This window comes from Blennius ocellaris (genome assembly GCF_963422515.1).
Source record: "Blennius ocellaris genome assembly, chromosome: 2".
Taxonomy (NCBI): domain Eukaryota; kingdom Metazoa; phylum Chordata; class Actinopteri; order Blenniiformes; family Blenniidae; genus Blennius; species Blennius ocellaris.
Genome location: NC_137651.1, coordinates 25738664 through 25765536, shown reverse-complemented (window position 1 = coordinate 25765536; position 26873 = coordinate 25738664). Strand labels below are relative to the sequence as shown.

The following is a 26873-nucleotide window of genomic DNA, read 5'->3' as shown; positions in this document are numbered from 1 at the left end:
TTTGGTGTAAATTGAGTTTTTTGGGCCACACTGACTGTACCTTTAAGCCTCTTGTCCCAATTAAAGCGTCGCCCCGCCCCTGGAGCAGACGTCCCGTCCCGTGAGTCATAAAGTTTGATGTCCTGCCCAAAGTTTAGACTCGACTGGAGCAAAACTTTTTTTTTTTTTTTTTTTTTAACATAGTGAGCAGCAGAGATTTGTTACTGTGCGCTATGGAGCTTTCATAAGAGAAACTTCATAACTCCACGAAACTTTTTGTGCGTCTTTTCCGTGCGCCTGTTGCGTTTTTTTCCCCGGCTACCTCTCTGCTTTTTTTTTTTCTTTTTGGTTGGAAAAGTTGGGGCCGGACGACAACACAGATTCCAGTGTGGAGTAGATATGCGCTTTGTTACATCCAGTATGCCAACAGGAAACAGCAGGAAAACGCAGTGTTTCTCTGCAGATTTCGACAGCTAACGCACTTTGGGAGAAACTCAACTGGTTATAATGACTCTGGATAACTTTTGCTGAGAGTCAAGCAAGATCCCTGATTTCCTGTTGTGTGAAGAAAGAGAGGAAAAAAAGCTATAGGGACTGGCTTGAATTGATTTTCTTGTTTGAAAAAAAACCCAAAACAAAACAACAACTAACAAACACAACTATTTGTGCGTACTTATTGTGCGTATTTTTTTTACGGACGCGTAAAAGTTGCCTGACTCGCTTCGGGACGATGGATCCGAGCCAGCACAACCCTCCTGCGGGACACCAGATCGTCCATGTACGGGGCGACTCTGAAACGGACCTGGAGGCGCTTTTTAACGCCGTGATGAACCCGAAGAACACAATCGTGCCCCCCTCCGTGCCCATGAGGATGAGAAAGCTGCCAGACTCCTTCTTCAAGCCTCCAGAACCAAAGTCCCACTCCAGACAAGTAAGCCCGCCCTGCACAAATCACGACTGAATCAAGGCCCATCCGGCCTCCATGACGTCCTTTGCAGACAACATCTCTAAAACATCCCTGAACATGACTTTTTACTCACGTTTACCCTTCAAGAGTAATCTTGACCCATCATGCATATTGAGAAACAAAAATGGCTTTTATGATGCATCTGTCATGACACCCCCACAAACCTCGTCATGAAGGTTTATGGACGTGTAATAAACCCTTTAAAGTTATCAAGCAAAAACTCAAATCAATGCATTTGCCAGTGTCACTAGTATTAGTAACATTGGAACATGTTGTTTACCTACAAGAAGTTGCTGTAAACAAAATGCGCTATACAAGTGTGAATGTTTTGGTCTGATTCTGGGCTACAACATTTATTAAAGTGTATCATTAATGGCCTAAAAGCTAAAATCGAGTGCTTTTGCTGAGATAATGAGTAATCAAGAAAAGTACATTATGGTTGGAGTTAGTGTAATGTCCCCCTCACAGCACCTCCACCACCCGATGAAGGGGGTTTTTGGTGAGCATTGCGCATGCCCAGTGTTTGCAGGGAGGCTGCGCCCTCCTCTGTTCCACACAGGCCCTGGATCCTGCTTTTCACCAAACCCAAACAAGTCCTAAACTTTCGTTAGTCGTGTGTTTTAAGCGAACTTATTAATTCGTTGTATTATAATGAGTGACTCAGTATGCCTCATGTTTTTGGGACCGTTTTATTAATGTGATTACAATTGTAGCCCATATTTTGTCCCACCAGACCTATATAAAGTACTTTAATTTATACTCAGGTTCTGTATTACTTGTGATCATACTATTGATGTATAATAGTGATACTGAAAGTACAAACGGTCGTTCCCAGAAAGAACTTGGTGACTTTTTTTTTTAACAAGTATTAAATTCAGTTCAACTTTTTAAAATACCTCCATAAAATAAAAATAAAAAAACAACAAGAAATGACGCTATTGCACTGTTTTGTGAACAAGTGTAGAAATTGTAGGCACATGTAGTGGCTTTTAAAATGGTGTGAATTGTATTGAATTTTAAGTAAAATTACAGACTTTGTAATTTCAGAAAGTGCAGTGTGTACTGGTGATTTTGAACGTCACACATTATACTGCACAGTATGGATTGCGTTTAAGTATAAGTGAAAAGACATAGGACTTACTTGTGAGTTTAAAATTAACAAGATGTGAATTGTACTTACATTTAATTACAAATACGTTCTTGTTACTTGTCATTTAAGTCTATTACACAGTGGGGATTGTAAGCAAGTGTGAGTAAAATTGCATAATTACATAAATGGACTTAATTACAGTGATATGTGTGTTTGTAATCTATTACTTCCAGCCCTGTTGGACTCATGCTGTCTCTCTCTTTCCCCCCTCCTCAATCACAGGCCAGCACAGATGCAGGGAGTGGCGGTGTGCTCACCCCCCACCACGTCCGTGCACACTCGTCTCCGGCCTCACTGCAGCTGGGGGCCGTCTCTGGTGGCTCCCTGTCTGGCATGGCCTCAGCAGGTGCCTCGCCTCAACATCTCCGTCAGTCCTCTTATGAGATTCCTGACGATGTGCCCCTGCCCGCCGGGTGGGAGATGGCCAAGACCGCCTCCGGCCAGAGATACTTCCTCAAGTAAGTGTGCAAGCAGAAGGTGTATTGCATTATGCCATCCTGGGATAAACCTGGAATGTGTGCGTTTTCAAAGAGCGTCATGGACGATATTGAAAATAGTTTGAAGATTGATTTGCAGCACATAAAGGAGAAGTGAGCAGTTGATTTTTACTCTTTGGGCCATGTGAATATCCCAAACTCCTGTAGACGGTGGAGCAATAAATTCTACTCAACCTGAAAATATGTCTTGTTATGGATGTGGATGTGATTAACGCTGTAAAGTGCTCAAGCGGGGGAATAAAAGAATTAAATAAGTGAAATCCATTTACTATTTTCTTCCATTAAATCATCTTCACTACTCTCAAACAAGAGGCTCCAGTCTGGCCAAACTGTCAAGCAAATGATAAAAAAATGTCAGAGGAAACATAGATTTTTTTTTTTTTGACAGATTTCTCAAGAGTAGTGGACTTACCACACCACTAAGACCCGAGTTGAGATATTGGTGATGCTGTCATGAAAACCAGCAAATTAACAACAGCCTCAAAGTCATGTTGTCAGAGTAAGTTGGCAAAAACAGCTATAGGAGACATCTGTTTGGACATTTTATTGTATTTTGGACCAGAAGGTTTCATCAAAATTGACTTTATGCTGAGATTTTTATCATTTTTGGTGGTAATTGTTTGTTTCTTGTGGATAATAAAGACGTTTCCGTCACATATACCCTAAACCACAACAACAAAAAACTGTAATATTATATTTAAAGCGTATTATGGCCGCTTAACATGAAATTTGGCTGTATGTGGCCCCTCAATTTAAATGTGTTTGATCCGAGTACTCATGTATGCTCAGGGAGAACATGCAACCTTTTCTATTTCTTTGCATGTTTCGTAACATAATGGTAATTATGTACCAACACTGCACTTATACATAAACTTCATATACAGCACTATGAAAATGAATATCACCCCCGTTTACATGCATCATGCTCTTTGCATTTGATTCATAAGATTCATTCTGCTGCCAGGCCCTACAGTAGCCCTGTCTGACAAAAGGGACCAATAACCCTTATGTCTGTATGTTTTTCATCTAAAGTAGGAGTGACATTTAGTAATAGTTCGCACAGATTTGCTGGCGAGTTTGGAAAATGTGCTAAAAACCTGACCTCTGCTGTTAACTACATCAGATTGTAACATTAAACACGATCCATTGCTTTTCATTCAGTTGCTAAAGGAATGTAAATAAAGTGCGATGGTCAGCTGGTTATCAAAAAAAAAAAATCATCGTTTTCATCTGAGGTATTTGGAGCTTTAACATTCAGTGTGTACTCTTCAAAAGCTCGTGGTGAAAAGCTACTTTACAACTTTTTGGTAAGAAGGACATTTTTTTGAGCTTCCAGCAAGCCGAGACAAGTCCAAGTTACCAGAGCAGTGGTCTTGAGCTCCGTCTCTCTATAACAGTGTCTGTTCAGTGTACATTATGCTGACAATAATATCCACATCTGCTCCAGGGCACAATAGTGGCTAGTGTGCCCTGACAGAGACAATCGCAATTGTTAAATTGCAAGTCATCAAATTTTGGTAGTCTTCCTCAACAAGAGCAGTCTTTTTAAGGGACTGCTGCTGTATGTTTTCTCTTTCTTGGTCTCAGGTTTCAGTAGAAACAATGGCACAGTGAAGCAGCTCCAGACAGCAAAGGACAGACAAACTCTGTAAAACGCATCCACTGCTAACTAACGTCTAATTACTCTGAAATAATAAAATCAAAATGTAGCTATACAAGAAGCCTTTATGTTGGTCACTTTGGTGCTTGTCACTTCGTTATGCATTTATTCATCTTTTCCCCGCATCTGTTTTCTGCGCTCTTGTGAAAGGATTTGGTTGAATTATTCATAAAAATGATGTCCTTGTCAACAATTTATGGTAATTTAATCTCCTCCTTGTGAAACAGTCCAAAGTTTACAACACGAGCTGCTCCGGCAACTCGCGTTGTTTAGAGGAGATTTGACATCTTGGAGTCGTCGTTCTCACTCGTCCTCATGGTCAAGTCAAGTCAATCTTTGACGCAGTCTGAGCAAACCTTATAGCCTGAAATTTACAAGTAAATTTATATGTATATATATATATATATATATATATATATATATATATATATATATATATATATATATACATATATACATATATAAATAAAGAGAGAGCTTTCAAGAACAGATGTTTTAAGGTCGCACATCTGGGGAACATCTGGTCTGTTTTGAAGAGACTCATCTAAAAGAAAAAAAAGAGAGGGCGAGAGAAGAAAAGAAGACTGCAGGGTTGGAGAATAGGACGTCTTAAAGACTCCCTTGAGGTTGTTTCATTTGTTTACAAGACCTAATTTGGTAGTTACTCTGAATTTTAAAAACTTTAAAAAGCCGCATATAAATCAAACATTTTAAATGAGAATGTAGTTTGTGTGGTTTTAAAGATTCATCTTTGTTTTTTAAAGAATTTAATAAGCATACTTCATTTTTCTATTCATTTGTTAATGACCATTTAACATATGGTTGCACAATAGTAAAAAAATCGTTATCGCAATATCAATATATGCAGTAAACAAATCCCAAAAGTCTGCGATAAATGTAGTTTTCATGCTCTGCGTGTCAACATATTTGACTAATCAAATGGAGCCTTGCTGCCCAGAATTCTCACGCATTAGATAGATAGTTGCTGAGGTTGGAGACAAGAAGTTTAGACCCCTTTACACCACATTTCAAGTGAAGACCATTGTTTTTGTGTTTATGTTTCATAAAAGTGTCATGTTTACGTGGCATTGTTTTGAAAACGACGTTGATTTGCACTGAAACAATGTGCTTAACATGCCAGGCCACGAGTTGGCACTGTTGTTTGTTTTTGGACTAAAACATGTGCCGAGCGAATAATACGCTATAAACAATGGTGAGTACACGGACGTCCATATGGACGAGTGACGATCTTGGATTCCTATTAAGGGTGACCCTCAACGAAAACTACCAAGTCCACTGGGAGTCATGACACTCTAAATTGTTGTCATTGTCCATCTACCTGCACATGTGCAGAAAAAATGTGCACATGGAGCATTTTAAAAACTCCCACTTTAGGAGTTCTTTTTTTTTTTTTTATTCTGTTTGCTGCATGCAGTTGTCGTGTAAATAGACACCCAAAACCCAGCAAATGTTTTGCATTTTCACTTTAAAATGTTGTCCTGTAAACATCGCCTTAAATTTAGGGGCAAGTGGAAGAGCATTGTGTTTGGGAGCACAAATATCAAAGACAGCATTCTTATTTATCACCATACTCACTAACATTTGCATAATAGTGTGCGCAATGCCACCTAAAATGTTTATACCAAAAATAATGCAAATTTTGTAAAGGACAAATTCAAAGTTTATAAACTCAGAGCAGCATGTTATGCCTCATGTGATAAACATGTCACTTTCTGCTGAGAAAAGTGTAGAAAAATCGTTGTAGCGCTCTTGTTTTGTCGGCTGGATATCTGATCTGTGTACATGTAGCGCACTGTACGAGTGGGGAAAAACTGCATGGAGGCGTCTTCCACTCACTGCACATCAAAGTGGAGATACTTGATCTGGAATAAAGGCAGAACTGCTGGAAAAGACACTCCCCTATTTATAAACAGGGACTGTGCGACCATGTTGCAGAGTGTGTGTGTGTGTGTGGGTGGGTGGTGATTGCACTAGTGGGGGTGGGGAGTCGGTCACCAGCTTGAGCTGAGCAGAGTGGGGGGCTCACATTTCACTCCAGTGACCGCTGTTGTCCTTCGAGATAAATCAACTCGAGGTGAAAGTTGTTGTTTTTTTATTAAAGATACTGCTTCTCCTGCTTCCTCTGCTGTTTATAAGGTATCGTACAGTTGGGACCGTCAGGCTTTTGGAGCTCAGCCGCCCCCCCACCACCACCACCACCACCATCCCTTCTGCAAATGCCCATGTCCACTCCCTTTAAAAGTCAGCGCCTGTTTTAGGATGAATGGAGCTGAGCTCTGTGTGATGGTGCCTCCTTTGTGTCAGTGGAGTTAAATGGCAGCCATGTGGAGACGTCTAGAAGAGGGGCCAAGAGAAACTCTGGCCCTCCCTTTGTCCAGCCATGAAACAGTGATCTTTATTCAGACCACAGGCCTGTTGAGACTCATGTGAGCCTTCCTAAAATAGACAAATGGCTTGACACCAAGTTTAAAGATGGCGGAGAGAGCGAACGCTGAAAGTGTTTTTAACCGAGTTCTCCACACCTGAGAAGTTCCCACCATGCCAGCCTAGCGCTCGGGTGTAAACTCTCAGCAGTAACGATTTGTTAAGTACATGATTAACCTAGTGAAACTGTGTTCATGGGTTACCAATTAGATCATTAGGAGATTGTTTCGATTGTCTGAGAAAATGTCATCTGATCTATATTTTTGATCAGGACAGTATCAGAACACTGTGATTTGGTAGTTGCAGACAAACAGGAGTTGAGTATAATCCAAAAAGTCTTTTTGTTTTGGCTGTTCCATAAAAACAAAGACAGGGAGAATGTCAACAGAGTCTATTGACCTTTCCTCCTCTTTCTTGCAAGCAGTTTGCGGTGGTCTTTGATTTATGGCGGCGGGGGCACGGAGGTTGGGTCACCTTGCCGCTGTGAACGGGGGCAGGGCCGGTCTGCGGGGCCGGGTCATAAACTAATGAAGGTTTCTAATTTAGACACATCGGAGAACCAGGAGGGGTAATCACTGTTTCCGGGCGCTTATTAAATGCAGCTTTGAAAGAGCTTTTTAGTTTGTGGGAAGTTAGCCTTAAGCAGGGAAAAGCTTTGGGGGTTGGAGCTATTGTTTTGCCCCCAGGGGCAGGTAGAGCCAAGTATTGACGGACACTTGTGTCTTTTGGAACAAAATAAGCTACTAGTATTTGACCATTTTTTGCTTGTGCTTTCTCCATTAAGATAAATCGATGCCTTTTTACTTTGCTAAACAGCAACACCGAAGAACTTGATAGATAGTTTGACTTCACTGGATCCCCTGTCTGGGGTTTCCTGAACATCTGTTGCACTAAATACAAGTCACAGACATTGTTTGAGCCGGAAAGATCAAAGTGTTTACTTGGACTTTATGCTGGAAATATCTCCTTGGAGATTATGTGGAGATTTCTCTTCCAGTAGACAACATGAGATGACTCAATTTGTTCTTTTTTCCCCCCGTGTAATTGCACGTTTACAGTGCTTCTTTAAAGACAGGAAGACTCAGACTGCTTGATAATTGGCAATTTCCACATGATTCTCCATAGTGTGGGGAAATTACGGAGTAAAAGCTGCATATATTATTATTTGATAATTTATTTATGAAGTTCTGTGGGAAAATGTAATTGATATGTGGGATTTTTTTTTTTATTTAAATGTATTGTCATTAAATGTTGACTGAAATTGACTTCAGTTTCTAAGTATCTCATGTTATTGCTGTATGTGGCTTTCAAAATATCATTGCCTCTTATTGTTATCCATTTGACTGTATTAACTTGGTAAATCTACAAATTAGCCTTCATACTGAGCCTGTTGTGTGCTACAAATGATGCTGGGAAAGACGGGGCAGTAAGCCAGTGTGAAGCCCTCATTTGGAGCAACTTTGTGTTTGACAAACTTTTGGTTTATTGACCACACACAGACAAGAACCTTCCTGTTCAGCCCCGGCCTGTCAGCTCAGTACACAAACCTGACTGTGAGAAAGTCAGACTCGTGTTTACCAAAGTCTTGATGTAACACCTCTGTTTCAGACATCAATGCCTCCACTGTCGCGGAGGGCATCTCCACAGAGATGTAATACCGAGAAGTGGACTGAGTTCCTCCTAAAAACACCTGAGTTCACGTTAGATTACGCTTGAAAAAACAAACTGTAGAAATGTTGGTCATTCTGTTGGGCTGTTTAGCTATTTGAGTGTATGTATTTACCAAGTAATTACAGGACTGGGACGTTTCGAAATGCCCACAGTTTTTGTCTTGCAGAAACAAATTGTTTAATCTCGTGCTGGTTTGCTTAAAATTAAATGCGATATATTAGTTTTAATCACTCGGTCAATAAAAGTGAGCTCTGTTCGGGTGCAGGTACCGCGTGAATTAGTTCCTTCATTATTCCAAGCCGCCCTTCAAAGGGAAACTTAAAGCCACAATGGGGTCACAAAGGTTGCTCCAATAATCTCTCTTGATGATGTCCTGCTGATAGAGAGGCAGCCAGGCATCTCCAGTCAAACCAAAGTGGAGGTGGTCATCCTCATCTCACAGGCCTGATTACATCTGGCCTCCCTCAGTGCGCTCTTTAGTCATCAGTTTCAACCACCCTCCAAACACATACTCCCTGGGTGGAGCTCCTGTGGCCTGAGGATCCCATTTTTAACATTTGACAACTCAGCTGTGGGAGTGTTTCGTCGTTGCTGCGTTTCCCGAAGCTCCACTCCCCCGTTTTTACACCGAGTGTTCGACAGCTGGAGAGTAAAAAGTCTGAGATTAAGCGTTTAATGACATGTTTACCATGTTTTTAACTCATTTGGAAACACTCAAAATCTGCAGTTTATGTTCACAGTGTTCATGAATGTCAACATACAGTATGCCATACTACTTTGTCTTACTACAGTAATCCACAACAAGTGCACCATTCACACGTCTTTCTCACACAGTCACTGAGAAGTCATGAATGATTTCAGAATAGAAAAACACAAACCCACTAGAGAATTTGTTTCCATAGGATCAGCACAGAGCAGAAGATCTTCGTTCCAAATCGGTAAAGCTAAGTCATATTTAGCTTCGCCATGAGAGGTCTCCCTCCTTTCACCTCAGCAAGATGTCTTTTAAATAACACAGGCACAATAAACACCAGCTTGATAGCCGTCCCTTTAGTCAGGGAGTCAAAGCCGAGGTGGATCAAGAGGTCCTACACTGTGCTTTGCTAAGCCACAGTCAACCCATGATGACAGCTTGAGTAAAAATTAGCAAGTGAGGCTCCATGAGAAGGTGACCAAGTTGATAATGGGTCACACTCAAACCACAGGATTCTTTCTGCCTTCAGAAACTACACATTTAATGTTGGTATTCCACTGAACCAGCTAATCATGGGTTATGGTTCCATTTTGATGATTAACAACTGAATATTGAGCTTGGGATTATGGCTGTGTCTACAATAATAGAAATACATAGGTTTACCTACTACTTTGGGCTGAGATTCCCAAGGGAATGGCAAAACTATTAGAAAAAAACTCCCTGAAGGAGATTGATGACTGTCATTTTATGATGGACAAGAATGGGGATTTCCCACTAGCTTCGTACTATTATTCATGGTAGGGTGGTAATAGGATGAGGATACATTATTTTATTTGGAGCAAAATTGACACTTTAATCATTTATCATCATCCTACAGGAATGAGTGGTTGCAACAAAGTTACGCCAGACAGACATTTCCACTTGATTATATCTTGAGTAACTTGTAAAGTAACTCCAATACATCTTGTAACAGTAATCAAGCACTAATTTTCAGTCACTTGTCATGGAAATGAGGGGCGGGCAACTGAGGGCCTGTTTACACGACAACAATTTCAAGTGAAATTGCAAATCTTTCATTGTGTTTTGGTGCTCGGAGCCACTGAAAATGCAACTCTTTGAAAACGCTTGGGCTCCATCGTGAGTAGATGCCACCACTATCGTCATAAATAGTTCATGCTCAAGTGTTACTAGATAAACAATAACAACAAAGACGGAGTTTCATGACCTCCAGTTATGTTCTTCTTGGACTTGGTAGTTTTACAATTGAGACACCATAATAGCAATCCCACTGTCGTGATCGTCTGTCCATAGATGTCATAAAGCCGAGCTTGTCGTGGTGTCAGAGACATGTAAAGACAACACCGAGCAGTTGTGACTGGAGGTTGCGGTTCATCAGCAATTCCTAACAGCAACTGGTGGCCTCCAGCCGTCCCGACAGTTGCCATGACATTGTTTTGTTTTATGTTTCGGCCACAGGAAGTGCAGTATAGCTGTCCATATAAGGCCTGGGCCACGTCGAGTCAATGGATTATCTTTTAGTTTTAAAAGCTGGCGATGAATTACTGGCACCTGGTAACTCATTTACTTGTTCTCTCAGTTCGCAGGTATTGAGTAGAACATTTTTAAAGGCTCTCATAAGTTGACTTCATTACTGTATCTGTGATTATTTGGAACAGTCTGGCTTTGTTTACAAAAGGTTTTCGTTGACCTGAGCTGCAAAGGTTAGCAACTGAAGCCGGTGTGTGACGGAAAATTCAATTTGTTTACGTCGATCCGCAAACAGCTGGGAGAATCGTATGTCTCGCAGGCTTTGAGGTGATTTTCTTTCGCCCCCTTTTCACCGTCTCTGTTTGGCATCGGTGTGCCAGGATGTGCAGGCCTCTCATTTACAATAAACCCTCCCTTCCCTTATCCCTGTGCTCGTCTCCAAGTCTCCTCCCCTGTTCTTCCCTCCTCCCCTGTTCTTCCCTCCTCTGTGTAATAAATGTCATAGTTTCCAGAGTGGGACAGATGCAGCCGGCCAGGGGGGCTCACACTGTAACAAGCACAGCAACTCATGCAGCCAATGAAAATCAGAGGGATCGCTTCCATAGATCTTTTTTTCTTTTCTACTGTTTCACTCTTTTTTTTCTGTAGTTGCGCCCCCCTCCCCACCCCGTTTCTCCTGCGCTGCTCCCTGTGACCTCTCTTTCTCAAGGGCCCCCTCCACTCTGAGCAGTTCCAGCTATTTTGCTTGGTTTGTGGTGTTTGTGTGTGTGTGTGTGTGTGTGTGTGTGTGTGTGTGTGTGTGTGTGTGTGTGTGTGTGTGTGTGTGTGTGTGTGTGTGTGTGTGTGTGGTAGGGGGATTTGGCAGCTCCTTTGATCAATAAAGCATAAGCAAGAGGGGGGCTTGAAAATGGGTTGCATTGTGTCAGGGGGAGGAGTGCTGAGTCAGGCCCTCTCGCTCTCTGGCCTGGGATAGAGAACAGGCAGGCAGGCTGGGATTACCGTAGAGGCCAAGAGAAACTCACAATCTCTCACTTCGCCCAGCTGTTCCAAAAATCCTCCCTGATGGCGCTTTGAGATCGAATTAAGTTTTTGAGGAAGGACACATCCAGAGGTCAGGGTACAATGGATCACTGAGTGTTTTAATTGCGTGACTCTATATTTTTGTCATGTGTTTTAAAGTAATTCAATCTGTGCAAGAGTTTTGCTGCTGCATTGACAAGGTGGTGCCTATTTGTTTGAGGTGAGGGGGTAGGGGTGGAGGAGGGAGTGGGGGGAGTCTACTAAATGGGATGGTTCAAAAAACAAAAAAAAGGACAAGTGAATAGTGGGGTTTTAGGTCGTAGCTCAGTCTATGCCTTTGTCAAGCAGGTGAAAGCTTTGTAAATGTGGCGCCAGATTGTTAAAGCCCCTGACACTCTGCAGTGTCCGAGCCGCTTCCAGGGGGAAAAAAAAAAAAAAAAAAAGGACCCCCTGCGTTGAGCCCTGGGACTGACCCTCCCTCAATAGAGAGGGTCCTGCTCGGGAGAGGAGGGCTTCCTGTATTAGCTTTCCATCTTAATCAAGCAACAAGTACCAACAAAGCACTAATTATCAATGGCTTCACAGAATGCTCCACAACTTCCCACCCCCCACCCCCATTTCTGTCCCAGCAAAGATGAGCCAGAAAATAGATTGAACAACATTGTTTGACCCTACAATAGTTGTTTTGAAACCAATCACGGCCAACTTTCAAGAAGTTTGCAGGCAGTTGTGATCTATTTTCAGTCGTTAGTTGCTGTTTCAGTTCTGAATTAAAGTTTAACTAACCTTTCAATTCAAATCAAGGTTGGCGTCTTCATTTTTATTCATAGAGTCTTTGAGTGGAAAATAACCCAAACTATAGATGAACATCTTGTATTTTGGTTAAGTCCAGCTTCCTGTAACAGTCATCACTTACAGAAATACAGAGGTTGGAGTGAGCTTCCATCAAAGAGCGAAATGCCTCTGACTCATCAGTGCCTGCATGTGACGTTCTGTTTTGTATTGGTATTGCCCGTAGTTTGAACTCGGCCATGATTAATGGTAGTAAAACATCAGCTGCATTCAGACGGTCACTTTTTTTTCCTGATTGAATTATTTATGAATGAAGGGTGAGATTGTTGGGGACCAAGATTAAAGTGATCAGACTGATGTGCTGGTTAATATGCAGGTTAAGGACACTGTTTGTTGGGAGAACAAATCTTGAGCTACAAAATCATTAACTGTTACCATTAAATGTTCAATCATTAAATGTTCATGTTCTTATGTTGACGTTAACGTAACAGACATGTTCAAAAATCTGCGCCAGTTGTAATCATTCGTGTGCCATTTACGCAAACTCAGATCATGAACAAGGGCGGCACCATCTCCCCTGATCTGGTCACAACTTCAGTTGAATCACACACACATACATGCATGTGTAAATACATGCATACACACACACACACACACACACACACACACACATATTTTTTCACGCCTCACAATGTACCATCAGATGACTTGTGGTACTTGTCTACACTCATTGATGGCAGATCTTCTAACTTAATTTCTTTGTCTTATTTTGTCTCCCCACAGCCACATCGATCAGACCACCACTTGGCAAGACCCTCGTAAAGCCATGCTGCAGATAAACCAGCCCCCCCCTCCCAGTACTGTTCCAGTACCACAGCAGAACCTCATGAACCCAGCCAGCGGTGGGTATACACATCCACTCTCTTCTGCTTCTCCATAGACGCAGTACAACCCATGTTTTGGTTACAATTCAACGTATTTGTGAGGTTTATTTGGCCCCCACTTTAACTTTCTTCCTCACACCATTCAGTAGCAGTCAGGTACAGTCTCGTTCTTACTTGCCACCACTCAGCCTGCCTCGTTTCTGGCTGTGCAATAGGAATTTGCCCTAGGTGAGGTAAGAGGCGGAAGGTTACAGGTCCTGTCTGACATGTTTGGGAGCTCCGTGACTCACATATTGCGGAGTTTACAGATGAACTATCTTTCTATACTACCTCTGTCATTGTTCTACACCTGCAGATTTTTTTTTTTTTAAATCTCCAAGTGTTGACAGCCAGAAAGGTTTGTTTTCTTTGGTAGATAATTGATATTAAGAGATGATAGATAATGAGCTAGTGCAAGCTGGTGTAGCCTGTTTTTTTGTCCCAACACATTGCCTAAGAAGTTAATTCTTCAAACCACAATGCATTATAATTATGCCCTTTCACCATTGTCATGACATGTGAGATATGTTGCACAATTACGCTAACGAAAACTCTTTGCGAATAAACCGCCAGCATCTATCTTGAGCCAACATTATTTGTGTTTTTTTCTCCATTCAGGACCCCTCCCCGACGGCTGGGAGCAGGCTATTACATCAGAGGGAGAAATCTACTACATCAACCACAAGAACAAGACCACATCCTGGCTGGACCCGCGACTTGAGCCACGCTACGGTCAGTTGGTTTCACAACTCTGTTTTGTGTTATATTATTACAATAGTTGTTGATCAAGATGACACATTGGGATTACCCTTATTGAAATCTCAAAATTTCGACCAACTGTGTTATTAAAGGATGGGTTCACACTCAAAATCAGTGTACAAAAATACCCATACGCAATATTTTCTACGAACTAAGTCTGCTGAAGAACAATCATCTGACCTAACGTACCTTAGATACTCCCCAAATTCAACGTCACCCTTCAAAATATATACACTGTCCTCATTTCACATGTCTTATTCGCACAAGAAGTGTCCAATAAATGACTAACTCGTGGCATTTTGGGGTAGATACTTGACACTTAAAATACTTCAATGTTTTATTTCACGGGAAGAAAAGATGCTTTGCCAAAGTAAGAGGGAAAAATACTTCCTGCTTGTTTAGAGTGGCTGTTTAATCATTCATTTTATGACTGATTTGCAAAGGAACAGGAAGAAATATGAACACTCGCCCTATAAAACGTTAAATCTTGACCTTAAGTTACAATGGCTTGTGATCCCTGTATCTTCTTCGTATTTAACTGGAGCTGTTTCTCAATAGAAAACATACTATAAATAAACAGAGATTAGACAGAATATGTAAGTGTTGTGGGCTTCAGGTGGGTTTAAGGCTTTAAGAAGTTGGTTCATTCGCATTGTTTATTCTTGTAACAAGCATTTTTTTTCATATTCAATGATCTAGCCGCACAGGCTTAGTTATAGATCCGTAAAAGTTAAACATGTTTATATTTCATTATTATTCCAGTCAATTTATTGTGCCGCTTTAAAGTATTATTAGAATGGTGTTTGATTGTTCAATCCAGTCAAATGATGAAGTTTATAAAACCCTTTTATTGCCTCTTCTTTGCATGCCTCTTCCTCAATAGAAAGCTCTGGCTCATTCATACAAGATTCATCATCGCAATTGATTGAAATTCAGGATGATTCATAGTTCACTTCTCTGCTCCACATTGTTCAGGACTGACTGGGCATGACATCCATGGTACAAACCAGATTTTTTCTGAACCCACCCCCTCCATCCCCAAACTCACATCTAACCTTTTTTTCAGCCATCTTAGTGTAAGCACAACAGCTGAGTTGGCCATTAAAACACCAGGGCCGAGCTAAAGTTTGACAGTGAGCATTGGCCTGCATGGCGCCCAGGGTTTCGTGAATAAGTGTTGGGACCAGGTAAGATGTGTTGAGACCCCTCTGCAGCCACGGGAATGAGCTAATCCTCCTCCTCCTGTGAACCAGGAATCTTAACACATAGACGAAGGCTCCCACTTATGTCAGTCTGACTCAATTCTGCTTCAGGTGCCATCCTTTCATTACAGCAGCGTTCCCCAGGGAAACGCACCCTGGTTCACAAAGGTAACTCAGCATGTATAATGTTATCCCATTTAATTTTAGATTTTTCTCCTTTTTAAACTCAAAACACTTACTTCTTTACAGGGTAGTTTAGTTTAGTTTAGTTTAGTTTAGTTTAGTTTTTTTTCTTCTTCCTGTAAGCAATTGTGTGACAGGCTTCACAGCAGAGCAGGAGAGTTCAAAACAGAGTTGTAAGGGGAGTGGGGCAGCTGGGAAGAGATGGTGGCTCGCATCGGCAAAGCTCTTTGAAGATTTATAAGTCTTGAACACACAAGGCTGCTGGGCCCCTGAAAGCCAGAGAGGGAGAGAAAGAGACACACTGTTAACTCATTATGTGCCATAACTAAATTCATTTCCATGTGAGATCAAAACTTTGTCTTTTTTAATTGTTATACTTTGTAAAAAAACAAACAAAAAAAAAACAACATTTTTAAGTTTTTATACCAAATTTGTTCAGTTTTTAATCATGTTTGCACTTTTTCTCTCAGATTTTACAAAACTTTTTGATTGTTTTGTACTTAAAACTTCCTGATATTTTAAAAGCTTGAGTGAATTTTAAGCTTATTTTATTCACTTTTTTCCCCATAGAAATGGGCTTTCTTTCCTCTATAGCGCGCCTATGAAGGTTTCCAATCATAAGCAGGCCGCTTTGATAATAGAGGCTAATTTGAGCTTTAAGGAGAAAAGCAGCTCAGTGCCTTTAACTGAGGGTTGTTGCCGGCCGCCTTTCCCCCGTGTGAGGCCCAGTGCAGGCGCAGCCCCATTCTGCTGCAGCTCCAGACAGACTTGAATCCATGCCAGGCCTCTTTATTCTGTGGTCCAACTCTTAATCTGTTCCAGACCTTTTCAGTCAAAGGACTCCAATGTGAGAGGGGAGGAGGGGTGGAGGGAGGCAAGGCGAAAGGGGAAGAAAGAAAAATGGGAGGAACAGAGGGGAAAATGCCGATGGGATAAGCATGCATCCTCTTTTAAGGTCCAAAGAGGTGGTGAGCAGCAAACAAGCCGTGAGCACGCAGTGGCCGAGTTCAAAAGGGGACTGGCCAATGTGTGTAGTTGTTTTCCACGCGCACCTCGCTGGAAGAGGAAAAAACACACAAGGAAAATCCTCGAGTGCACCAAAAGACGGATTCTCTCGTTTCAAGCTTTTGTCCTCACATGTGTCAGTGAGGGGTTTTTTTTCCCTCTGCTTCTCCTGTCAAAGTACTTCACCAGACAAGTTGGCACTAATGACGTAACAGCTTTGTATTACTCATAATGTGATGAGGCTGCAGTAGCCAGGTCAAACCACACATTTTGTTTGCTGCTTTTCTCTCTCTGAGGTTTCCACAAGTTAACATTTCTGCACTAATGGCATTTTGTAGCAACTTACTTTCCAAACAAATGCTTTGGATAATCCATCTTTCCAATCATTTTCAATACCATCTGAATCTAATTTGGGATTATGGTGAGCTGGAGTAAAAGTAGAACGTGAACAGATTGCCAGTCTATCACAAGGCTTACAGGGAAAGATACAGACATATATACCTACAGACAATTTAATTTCTCCAATTAACTTAATTAATGTCTTTGGATTGTGGGATGAAGCCATAGCACACATGGGGACACAAGGACACACGTGCAGGCGCAGAGAGAACATGCAAACTACACCCCAGTCTCTTAACTGTGAGACCAGAAAAAACAATTGTTTTTGGACTAAGAGAGGAGCCTGGATTACCTGGAGAAAATATGCACAAGCCAATATTAAAACTCTGAAAGTATAAAGCCCACCGTGACATTCTTCAGAGGATAACACTAAAAAGTATTCCATTATGAGATATCAAATGCAAAGATTAATTCCAGAAGGGAATCTGGCAATACAAGTAACCAAATATATGATTTTTGTGTAAGTCATCAAAATGTTGCTTTGATTCATTAAGTTTTTTCAAGAGCCACATTTTCATTGACTGGATCAGTGAGACATTCAGAGGAGTATAAAATACTAAAAATGTAAACACATTGAAGAGACAAGATTTTTATTTGCCATTTGTACACATAAACCAACAGTTTGGGCTCATGGGAAGTCTTGTGCGGGGCTTCCTTGGAAGTCGAGTAAAACAACGTAACTGTCAAAAATAAAATCAAGAGAAGAAGACACTCTACAAAAGTGATATAAAAATAATCAATACAAAAGAAAAAGAAGACCAAATGCTACACCAAGGTACAAACATGCTTCAATTAGAACTCAGATGTCTTCTCTCTTGGCTTATCTAAACACTTTCTAAGGGCTTTTTTTCAACCTTTAAAGTGACTGCAATAAGCCCATAAATGTGCAGTGTTCTGGGCATATAGAAAACCTCAACCTGCTGGAACACCTTCCGCTCTACCTGCCCCAGGTGATGTTGTGTGTGGTGCTGGTGTGATGGCCTGATAAGGCCCGGTGTTACTGGCTCGTTGTTTTGCAGGCGTGCGTGAAGAAGACAAAAGGCAGACGGCATTAACTCGTCTCTTATCTCCCCCTACACCAGCGGTCACCACCGCTATGTGCTGCTGACTTAATCCACCCCTTCCAAAACCACATTCACACACACGCACATTTACACACTCGGCCCTCTTATCCTGGAGAGGCGTCCTTTCAGACTATCACTGCGGAGCTGAAGTGAACCTGTCGTTTGCACCTCTCACCCACAGATGTAATTCCCTACTTTGATATCCTGGGTGTTTGCGCATAGTTCCCTGTAGTAACATTGGTTATTTATTTGCTGTTTGGTCTGCGGGGGAGTCCTTGACTTGACGCACACCAGAAAGTCAGCTGCCCTGAAGGAAAATTCCAGCCGACTTCAGCTTCGCATTTAGTCACGTAGTTTTGCTGGAGATACTGTATTTACACAATTCTCGAGGGGAATCGTGTGCACACGGCAGTTGCGAGTTTGTTTCCCCATCAGTCATGCATAAGCATGAATAAGTTCAAGTGTCATTAAGTTGGTTTGAAACCATTTTCATGTTTCGGTGAATTTCTCGCTCTTTGCGTCCCGTCACTTAAATGTAACGTTTCTTCAAAGCTGCTGACATTTGCCTGCGCACAGAACTCTGTCATGAGTTAACAGTTAATGGTGCCCTGATGGCGGCGTGATCCCACCACAAAAGGCCTCAGTATCTGCCAAAGATAAGAAGTGGAGAGAAGTAACACACTCTCCTCCCATGGCTTCAGTTTTGTGTGTGTGTGTGTGTGTGTGTGTCTGTGTCTGTGTGCGTGCGTGCGTGCGTGCGTGCGTGTGTGTGGGCGGAGGAGGTGGAGGAGGAGGAGGAGGAGGCTCCATGGTTCTCTTGTGTGTTTACGTGCATGTACCAAGCCGAGGTGGGGGGAAGGGAGGGGAGGGGAGGGGAGGCAGGGCAGGGTGGGGCCTCCAGCGCTTCCCAGGGAGAGCCCTCAGCCATGCTTCATTCAGCTCCTGCGATAGTGTAAACAGACAGTGATTGAATGGTGATGAGAAAGGTGCCGGGGCGGTCAGGACAACAGGGGGGGGACGTGAAAAGTGTCCCTGTATCAAGCCTTTGTTGTGGTTCAAGCACATAAGCAAACAGCTCCCCTCATTGGTCCCATTACTGTTATACCCCTCCTCACCAAGTGCATTTGCTTCCCTTTCTCTACTACAGAGATAAAATGTGTGACCTACTTTGCATAGATAGACAGCTTCGCTGCTTTATACTTATGTCTGAGACCCACCCCCTGTACAGTGAAGCATGACAAAGATTTCACTGGGGAACAGCTGTGCTTTCAATACAAACTCATTTGCTCTGATATTGTAAACACGCCATTAACAGTGTTTGTGCACAATGCAAATGCATTTTGCTTGAAAGGCTCAGATCCAGGACAGTATTGGACTGCAGTGGGCCCATCAGGCCAGGCCTAGCAAGGCAGTCAGTCGTGAGGGATAATCTGCGATTTGTTTAGAAGGAAACCAAACGCACAATGAGAGGATAAGTCATGACTGATGCAATGTACAAAACTAACAAAGCCTGTCTTAGTCAGTGAGTGGGAGGGGATCAGGTCTTACTGGAATCGTGATTGTTTCAGACGCTAGGTGGAAAATTCGTGTTGGGACTTCCCTTGTTCAGCACAACCTGCTGCACTGGATCCGGTCTTTTACAAGTTCAGCTTGCAGAAGCTCAAGTTGTCAGTCTTGTTATGTAGTCGGACATGCAGTTTCAGAGGTGCAAGTATATTTATCCTCTTATGTACAGTAAATTTGTTGTGTTTTCTTTATTTCATAACATGCATTACATTCTTCCATTGTCCAAAGCACATAAAACTGATATATTCTATTATCCAAAATTCGTTTTATCATATCTACTTCACATAAAATAAAAAAAAATCCTGACATTCTTATTCATCAAAAATGCAGTACAGTGCTGTGTGTTTAATTCTTATGTGACTGAAGACAGTGATTTCATTTGTGCAGATTCTAAGAACCAATTTGTTAGATGTGCTATACCAAATGTGAATTTCCAACCAATACATTTATATTGAACATTACTTGAATGTGAGAGTATATATATAAAAAAGAATAAAAAAACAATGCACTGAACTTGTGTCTCTTTTGCAGCCCTGAACCAGCAGAGAATCACCCAAAGTGCCCCGGGGAAACAGGGAGGGCAGCTGCCTCCCAGCACCCTCAGCGGAGTCATGGGAGGCAACAACCAGATGAGGCTGCCACAGATCGACAAGGAAAGATTGAGAATGAAGCAGCAGGAGTTGCTTCGACAGAGGCCACAGGTCAGAAATCAGAACATCCACACACACGTGCGCACACACACAGAGGCTATTTGGACAGGAATGGCCTCCGTAAGAGGAGCACCAGTGTCAATAAAAACAGTAAAAAGTCTTTCTGTGGCTGACTTGCTGAGTCAGTTTATGCTTGACAACATTTATATTGTCATGCATGTGCTTCTTGAATAAGGCCTTTAAATGTGACTCACTATTCATAGGTAATATGGTGGCGGATTTCGAAGCTTGCTTTGATCAGGCTTTATTGTTACACCACCCTGCAATGAAGGCCCGTGAGTCATCAGTGGTAATGTTATCACTTCCTAATGGGGATGTGTCACAGTGCAGCCCACGCAGGGTGGTGCAGCAAGAGTCCAGCAGTTTACCCAAGGCTGTGTCATAACAGCAGAAACACAGCTTTGTGATTATGAATGAGAGCACTGGTGAGTTTGTTTACCCTGTCTTTCATATGAGATGTTTCAAGTGTAGGAAGTGAACCCAGTGTGTCATGTGGGGGGATTTATGGAGCAAATGAACTGCAGCAGTGTCAGAGTAATGAGATGCATGTTAAGCTGCCGCTAGCATTCAAATGTCCTGTGGAATCAAAAACAGGTTTTCCCAATGAGACTGGGGATTAGGTGAAACTGCTATCACAAAAAGAAATCAGGTTTTGTTACCCATCCAACGCTCTTAAGTGATTTCTCGGTCTCACCTGTTTTTATATGCATGCACGACCCATGCATATTAACAAAAGCTGTGGCTCAGCTGCTTGTCTTTTAAATCAAAAGGTTGGTGGTTTCACCCCCGCCATGTCACCCTGTGTATGTGGCAATATGCGCTTGGGACAAGATCCCTAAGAGTGTACGAGCACCTTGCATGGCGGCGCACATTCTCTAAACAACAAGCAGAATGAATTATGTGTAAAAGAGACAAGTCTGTCCACATTCAAACAGCACCTCTATCACTTTCACCAAGATGTCCTGTAACTTTCCTTTGTTTGAATTACAAAAGCGAGAGCATTCGCAAATAGAGTCCTATGCGATTGCAGTGGGGAAAGATATTTAACCATGTGGGATAAATGCTTGTGCAGGGAGTTCAAATTTAGGCCAACTCTGGGTCTCAAATACATCCCACATGGCTGAAAAAAGGCAGACCGGATTGCATAAACTTCACTGCTCAACCTTTTTACTGCACCTGTGGTTTTAGTAAGAGTGCGGGTCCTGTGTCCTGCGAGTGTCCCCTGAACTCCTGTGAAATTTACTGTGATTCTTTCACTTCTATCTTGGTTAAAACCAGCTGTACCCCAGGTTTGACTTCAATACAGATACCAATATCACTTACAGGTATATTTATTTAGCCATATCACTTACAGATAATAGCTTGCATATTTTTATTTCTTTTCTTGGATAAGATTAGATAATTTAAGAAAATGTTTTATTATACTGGTGAACTTGACAGACATGTCATTAAGTAATTCAAATGCAGACAAGCTTCCCATAACAAATGTATAATTACTTTCATATTATAAGAATTATGTTAAAATGAGGAATGTTGACATAAGACTAGGTGTTATACACATTGTACATATGTGACAAGACTAGACCAGAACCCTCTCTTCCATTGTTCTCACTTCAGTAAAAATCTAAAAAAAAACTAAAAAAAAACAACAACAAAAACATACAAACAACAAAGTGCACCTCCCTGCATTGTACTATCGGCACATAATTCACTAATTAACTGGTAATAATGAGATCCCTTATTGTCAGACTGTCAGTTTCAATAAGAATAATACTGTATCCTTGATAAAAGTGAACCTGTATGTTGGAATATTTAAAGACAGAGGAGGAAAAATCTGTATCATTGATGTTTGATTTCTTGATATTTACATTTGTAGTGGAGGGCGGCACCGATTTGAATGACATATTTAGGTCACAAAAAGAAGAGACATTTCTATAAAAACAGCAGGATGCAGCTCAGAGATGGTTTCTCACATAAAGGTAATTCATGTAATTCCTGATGTTGCATTGAGTCACAATCAGTTACTATTTTAGTATAGCTATTTACCCTGTAAGTAATATAATTCAGTGTGCAGCATGAATCCTCTGTCTGCAGTCAATATATACATATGTATATACGTTTGCATAGAATAGAATAGAATAGAATAGAATAGAATAGAATAGAATAGTCCTCGAGGGAAATTCCTTAAACACACACATATATATAAAAATACACAAATATACACAGAATTATATCATCCCTGTGTCAACAATCTATATAAATAAATCTATATTTTATGTCAAAATCATGCACAAAATAAATAATCTATATCCAAGTATACATATACTCACCTATTTATAAATGCATACTTTTTTGTCATTTAAGTTTTTATTGACTTCTCATATTCAATGAACAAGAACAACACCAAAAATATGTACAAATAATAGTAAAAATAGAAAAAGTGTCACAATCAAGATATTCTAATGACAAGTGAGTCTTGTTTTTCAATAACTGACATAAAATATATCCATGTCTTGTTAGTTTTATCCTGGACATTATGAACTTTAGAGATGAATGTCTCATAAGCAGCAGTCTCCGTCATCAGTTTCACCCATTCCTCAATGTTGGGTGCATGAGGGCTCTTCCAAATCCACAGAATTAGTCTGGCAGCCACCACAAATGCAACGACCATCAAACCAGACATTTCTTTTGGACACTCGGGAGGCATGAGAGACGTCCCTCCCAGCAAGCACAACTGAGGCACGACTGGGATAGACAAACCTGTCCATCTTTCCAAGTTTTTGATGCCTTCAGTCCAGAAACAATGGAGCTACATTCCCATACATACTTAAATACATACACTCATATAACACATAATCGAGATCAACATGTCTGAAAAGAAGAAAGAAGAAGTAAAACCTCAATTTCAACCTTAATCCCACCCATCTCCAATATTCAATCATCATACACAATCATGTTCCTATGTACAGTCTTGCATGGAGTGTTAGAGACAGCCATTCACATTCAGCACTTCATCCCTGTACTTGTTGACAATGATCTGTCTCAGTCTTTTCTTAAACAGTGTCACGCTCAGACATTGGTTCAGTTCAGAGTTCGGGGGCGTTAAGATTTACTGAGATCTCAACATGGTGACACTGGAAAGTCATCCCACGTCCTCTCATTCAAGGTCTTAAAGAGGAAAGGAGGAGTGATTTAAAAAAAAAAAAAAAAAGTGCAGCATGACTACATATCCTCAGCCTTATCTGATGTAGCATGTGTAGAAAACAATTGTCTGCAACTGTGGCCGGCCCCTCATGTAACATGACACTGTGTATGAGGAGGAATGGCGAGCAACATGTAGGCCGTCTGTCTGTGTGCCTCCTTTCATTTTTATATTTTCTGCAGTGAAACCAGAGCAGCAGGCATTTAGGACGCTTCCAAAATGTTTTCACGAAGCTGTGTATAATTAGCTTGTGAGATTATGGGTGGGGTGGATATGCATTTCTCAAGGATTTCTGCTTATCATTTACAGGAGCTCGCGCTGAGAAACCAGCTGCCGACCAGTATGGAGCAAGATGGTGGCACAAACCCGGTGTCCTCTCCTATGGCGCAAGACGCCCGGACCATGACCGCCAACAGCTCCGACCCATTCCTCAACAGGTTGGTCTCACACCAGAACCGGTTGAGGAAATCTTCCCTCAATCACATCGATGTCAGTGTACCCCCCCCCCCCCCCCCCCCCCTTCTGGTTTGTTTGTGGGGAATCTACTTGTTTGAGTTTTGTTTAGTTGTAAAAAAAAAAAAAAAAAACAGGAGGCCCTTCACATGGTAATGACTCATTCAGTCCAGCAGAGCTGAGTTGAGTTCACTGTACAGCGATGACCTCTGCTGGACGACCCGTGCAACAAACACAATCGTGCTCCGACTGTGGAAAACAGACAACGCAACCACACTTAGGTCAGAGTGGAGACGTCCTCCAAACATCTTCAAACACATCTGCAAATTATGAACGCACGGGAAGCCCTCCTTTCTCAGAATCCCGCCCCGTGGGATTCTGGGAAATGATTTCCAAGAGTTCAAGCTCTAGTTGTTCTGTAAGCAGACAAAGTGTGGAAAGAAGTGAATAGCAAGCAGGCCATGAGAACATGTGGTCCAGTCAGTAGACAGGCCAACCTAATCTCCCTTCCTCCCCCTGTTGCCTCCACTCCCCTGCTCTCACAATGGCCTCATTCATCCTGCCTCTGCCATACTCTGCCTACATATTTTTCTGCTAATTAGTATAGGCTTGTCAAATGTCTCCTCTCTCTCCCTCTATGCCGTTGTCTCTGTTGCCCCTTTCATTGTTGCTCTTTTTCCTATTTTCAGCAAAACAGGGCGAAAGAGTGAAGCCCGGTTTCACTGCTCTCACTGTAGATTAGTCGCCACCGTCAGTCGCACTAATACAAGTGTTTTAATGTGCATGATAAAGAAAACGAGGTCATACTTTCTTCGTCCTCTATTCACATTGGGATATAGTTTAATCAAGTTCAATTTCAGCGTGGTTGTTCGCCCTACTTGCGCTTGGTCTGTGCGTGTTGTGTTTATGACTAATTTCGTCATGATCTGTGCTCTTCCAAGCGGGACCTACCACTCCAGGGACGAGAGCACGGACAGCGGTTTGAGTATGAGCAGCTACAGCGTCCCCCGCACTCCGGACGACTTCCTCAACAGTGTAGATGAGATGGACACAGGTGAGCAGAGAGCTGCAATCAAATGACACTGTGGTTGATCATATCCTATTGATTCTGGAGTTTGGAACAATCATTGGATTAATTACTGAGTTGTCCGTATGGTTTCCTCATTTTATAACCGATCTATGTTTCCTCGAGATCAGGGGTGTCAAACACATTTTAATTCAGGTGCCACATACACATACACACAGACAATTTTAATTTAAACCATCTGGTGCAATATACAGTAAAATATCAACAAAACAATTTTTACTAACTCACTCTGGCTTCATGGCTTTGAGGATAGTTTGATAGCAAAGATTTGTTTAAAAAAACCTCAGTTTTCAAGAGAAATGTTTACAATTTGCTTTATAGTGCGGCGGGCAAGGTTGGAGCCTCATCAGTCCTGAACTGACTCACTTTAATATGATATTAGCGTTAGGTTGTAACCACAGTACTCCCATCAACAGCAATAAAGACACTTAAGGTTAACTTTGTAAAATGTATTAGTTTTTGTTGAATTTCTTAAATCTGTTAAATCGAACAACTACATCATAGAGCATCTTCCTCCAATTAACTGATCCCACCAAAATAAAACGTAATTAGTCTTTTGACTGAATGTAACATGTTACAAGTTAAAAACCTTAATTGGTAGAGATTATTTGACCCTTTATCAGTCAAGTGATTAAGGATTTCTTCTTGTTTCTGCAATAAAGTGACTAGAACAAGTATTACTTCTAAAAATGATACATTTTTGCAGACTAAGTTGTGAAAACGCTTGTTTGACGTCAAGGGTTAAGCAAGTAGATAACTACATTATGAGGTAAAAGTAACTAGAACCTCTGTCTTTGTTTTAGTAGTTTTTGTTTATTAATATGTCAAGACGTTCACAGTTCAGTTTGTGCTTAATAACTTACTGATCAGAGTAGATTTTAATCCACCATTTCTATCTTCAAAGGCATTAAACATGTGTTGACATGTAGCCAGAAATCAAAATCACTTTTGTGAAATTCCAGAAACTATCATCCATGTCAACACCTTTCTCCATCTGATCACATGAATTGATTCACCACATAATACAGACTTAAGTCTGGTGCCACTCTCTCCTCATTCAAACGCTCCTTTCCTTCTCGGCGCCAGGTGATCCACTCCCAACCTCCATGGCGACGCAGCCCAGTCGTTTCCCCGACTATCTGGACGCCATCCCGGGAACCGACGTGGACCTGGGCACCCTGGAGGGCGAGAGCATGGCGGTGGAAGGTGAAGAGCTGATGCCCAGCCTGCAGGAGGCACTGAGCTCCGACATCCTCAACGACATGGAGTCCGTGCTGGCAGCTACCAAGATCGACAAGGAGAGCTTCCTCACATGGTTATAGAAGAGCTCCTCTGCCTAACACTCTGAACTATCTGCCTGCTCTGATCTGTGAAGGATCCATCCATGCTTTTTACCAGACATTTCAGCGAGCCTCTCCGGACTTCTGTATCTGTCTCAGCGTGTTAATGCCAACCTTTTTTTTTTTTTTTTTTCTTCCAGGCAGTATTTGGTTCTCTTCACTGGTGTGTTATCTCTTTTTTATTTTGTCTGCGTCTTCAAGGCTGGCCCATGAACAGACAATTATGCAAGGGTCCCCGAAATTTTTCACATGTCTGTCGGTGAATCTAAGGCATATTTACCCAGAGCGAGGGGTCACTCCTTCTCTCCCTGCCCTCGCAGCCTCCTGCTTCTCCTTTTGAAACCGAACTGGGCTGGTGCTCGTAACTACCCTGCATGGACTGCCTGGAGCCTCTGGAGCCTCTCTTTCTCGCACTATAGCATGAAGCAGCACGACTTAAACTGTGTGTGGGACAATATTGCATGTAGCTGAAGTAGCTTTATATTTGGCCTTGAGTTTTTAATCTTTGGTTGTGTTGTTTTATTAACGAGCCTGATAAACCAAAAATGATGTATTTGGAGCATAACGAACAATACTGATTTGGAGTAAAGGTAACGTGAGGCCCAGTTTGAACGTGC

The 26873-nt window shown here is 41.7% G+C and overlaps 1 protein-coding gene across 1 annotated transcript; it reads left to right on the top strand.

Annotated features, from left to right (window-relative positions):
* Window positions 1-205: 205 nt before the first annotated feature.
* On the top strand, window positions 206-26873 carry yap1 (Yes1 associated transcriptional regulator). The gene is made up of 8 exons (XM_080502654.1): window positions 206-910; window positions 2319-2554; window positions 13147-13265; window positions 13905-14018; window positions 19996-20165; window positions 23686-23813; window positions 24771-24883; window positions 26003-26873. The coding sequence occupies exons 1-8, from the start codon at window positions 710-712 to the stop codon at window positions 26236-26238; spliced, it is 1317 nt and encodes a 438-aa protein (XP_080358780.1). The 5' UTR covers window positions 206-709; the 3' UTR covers window positions 26239-26873.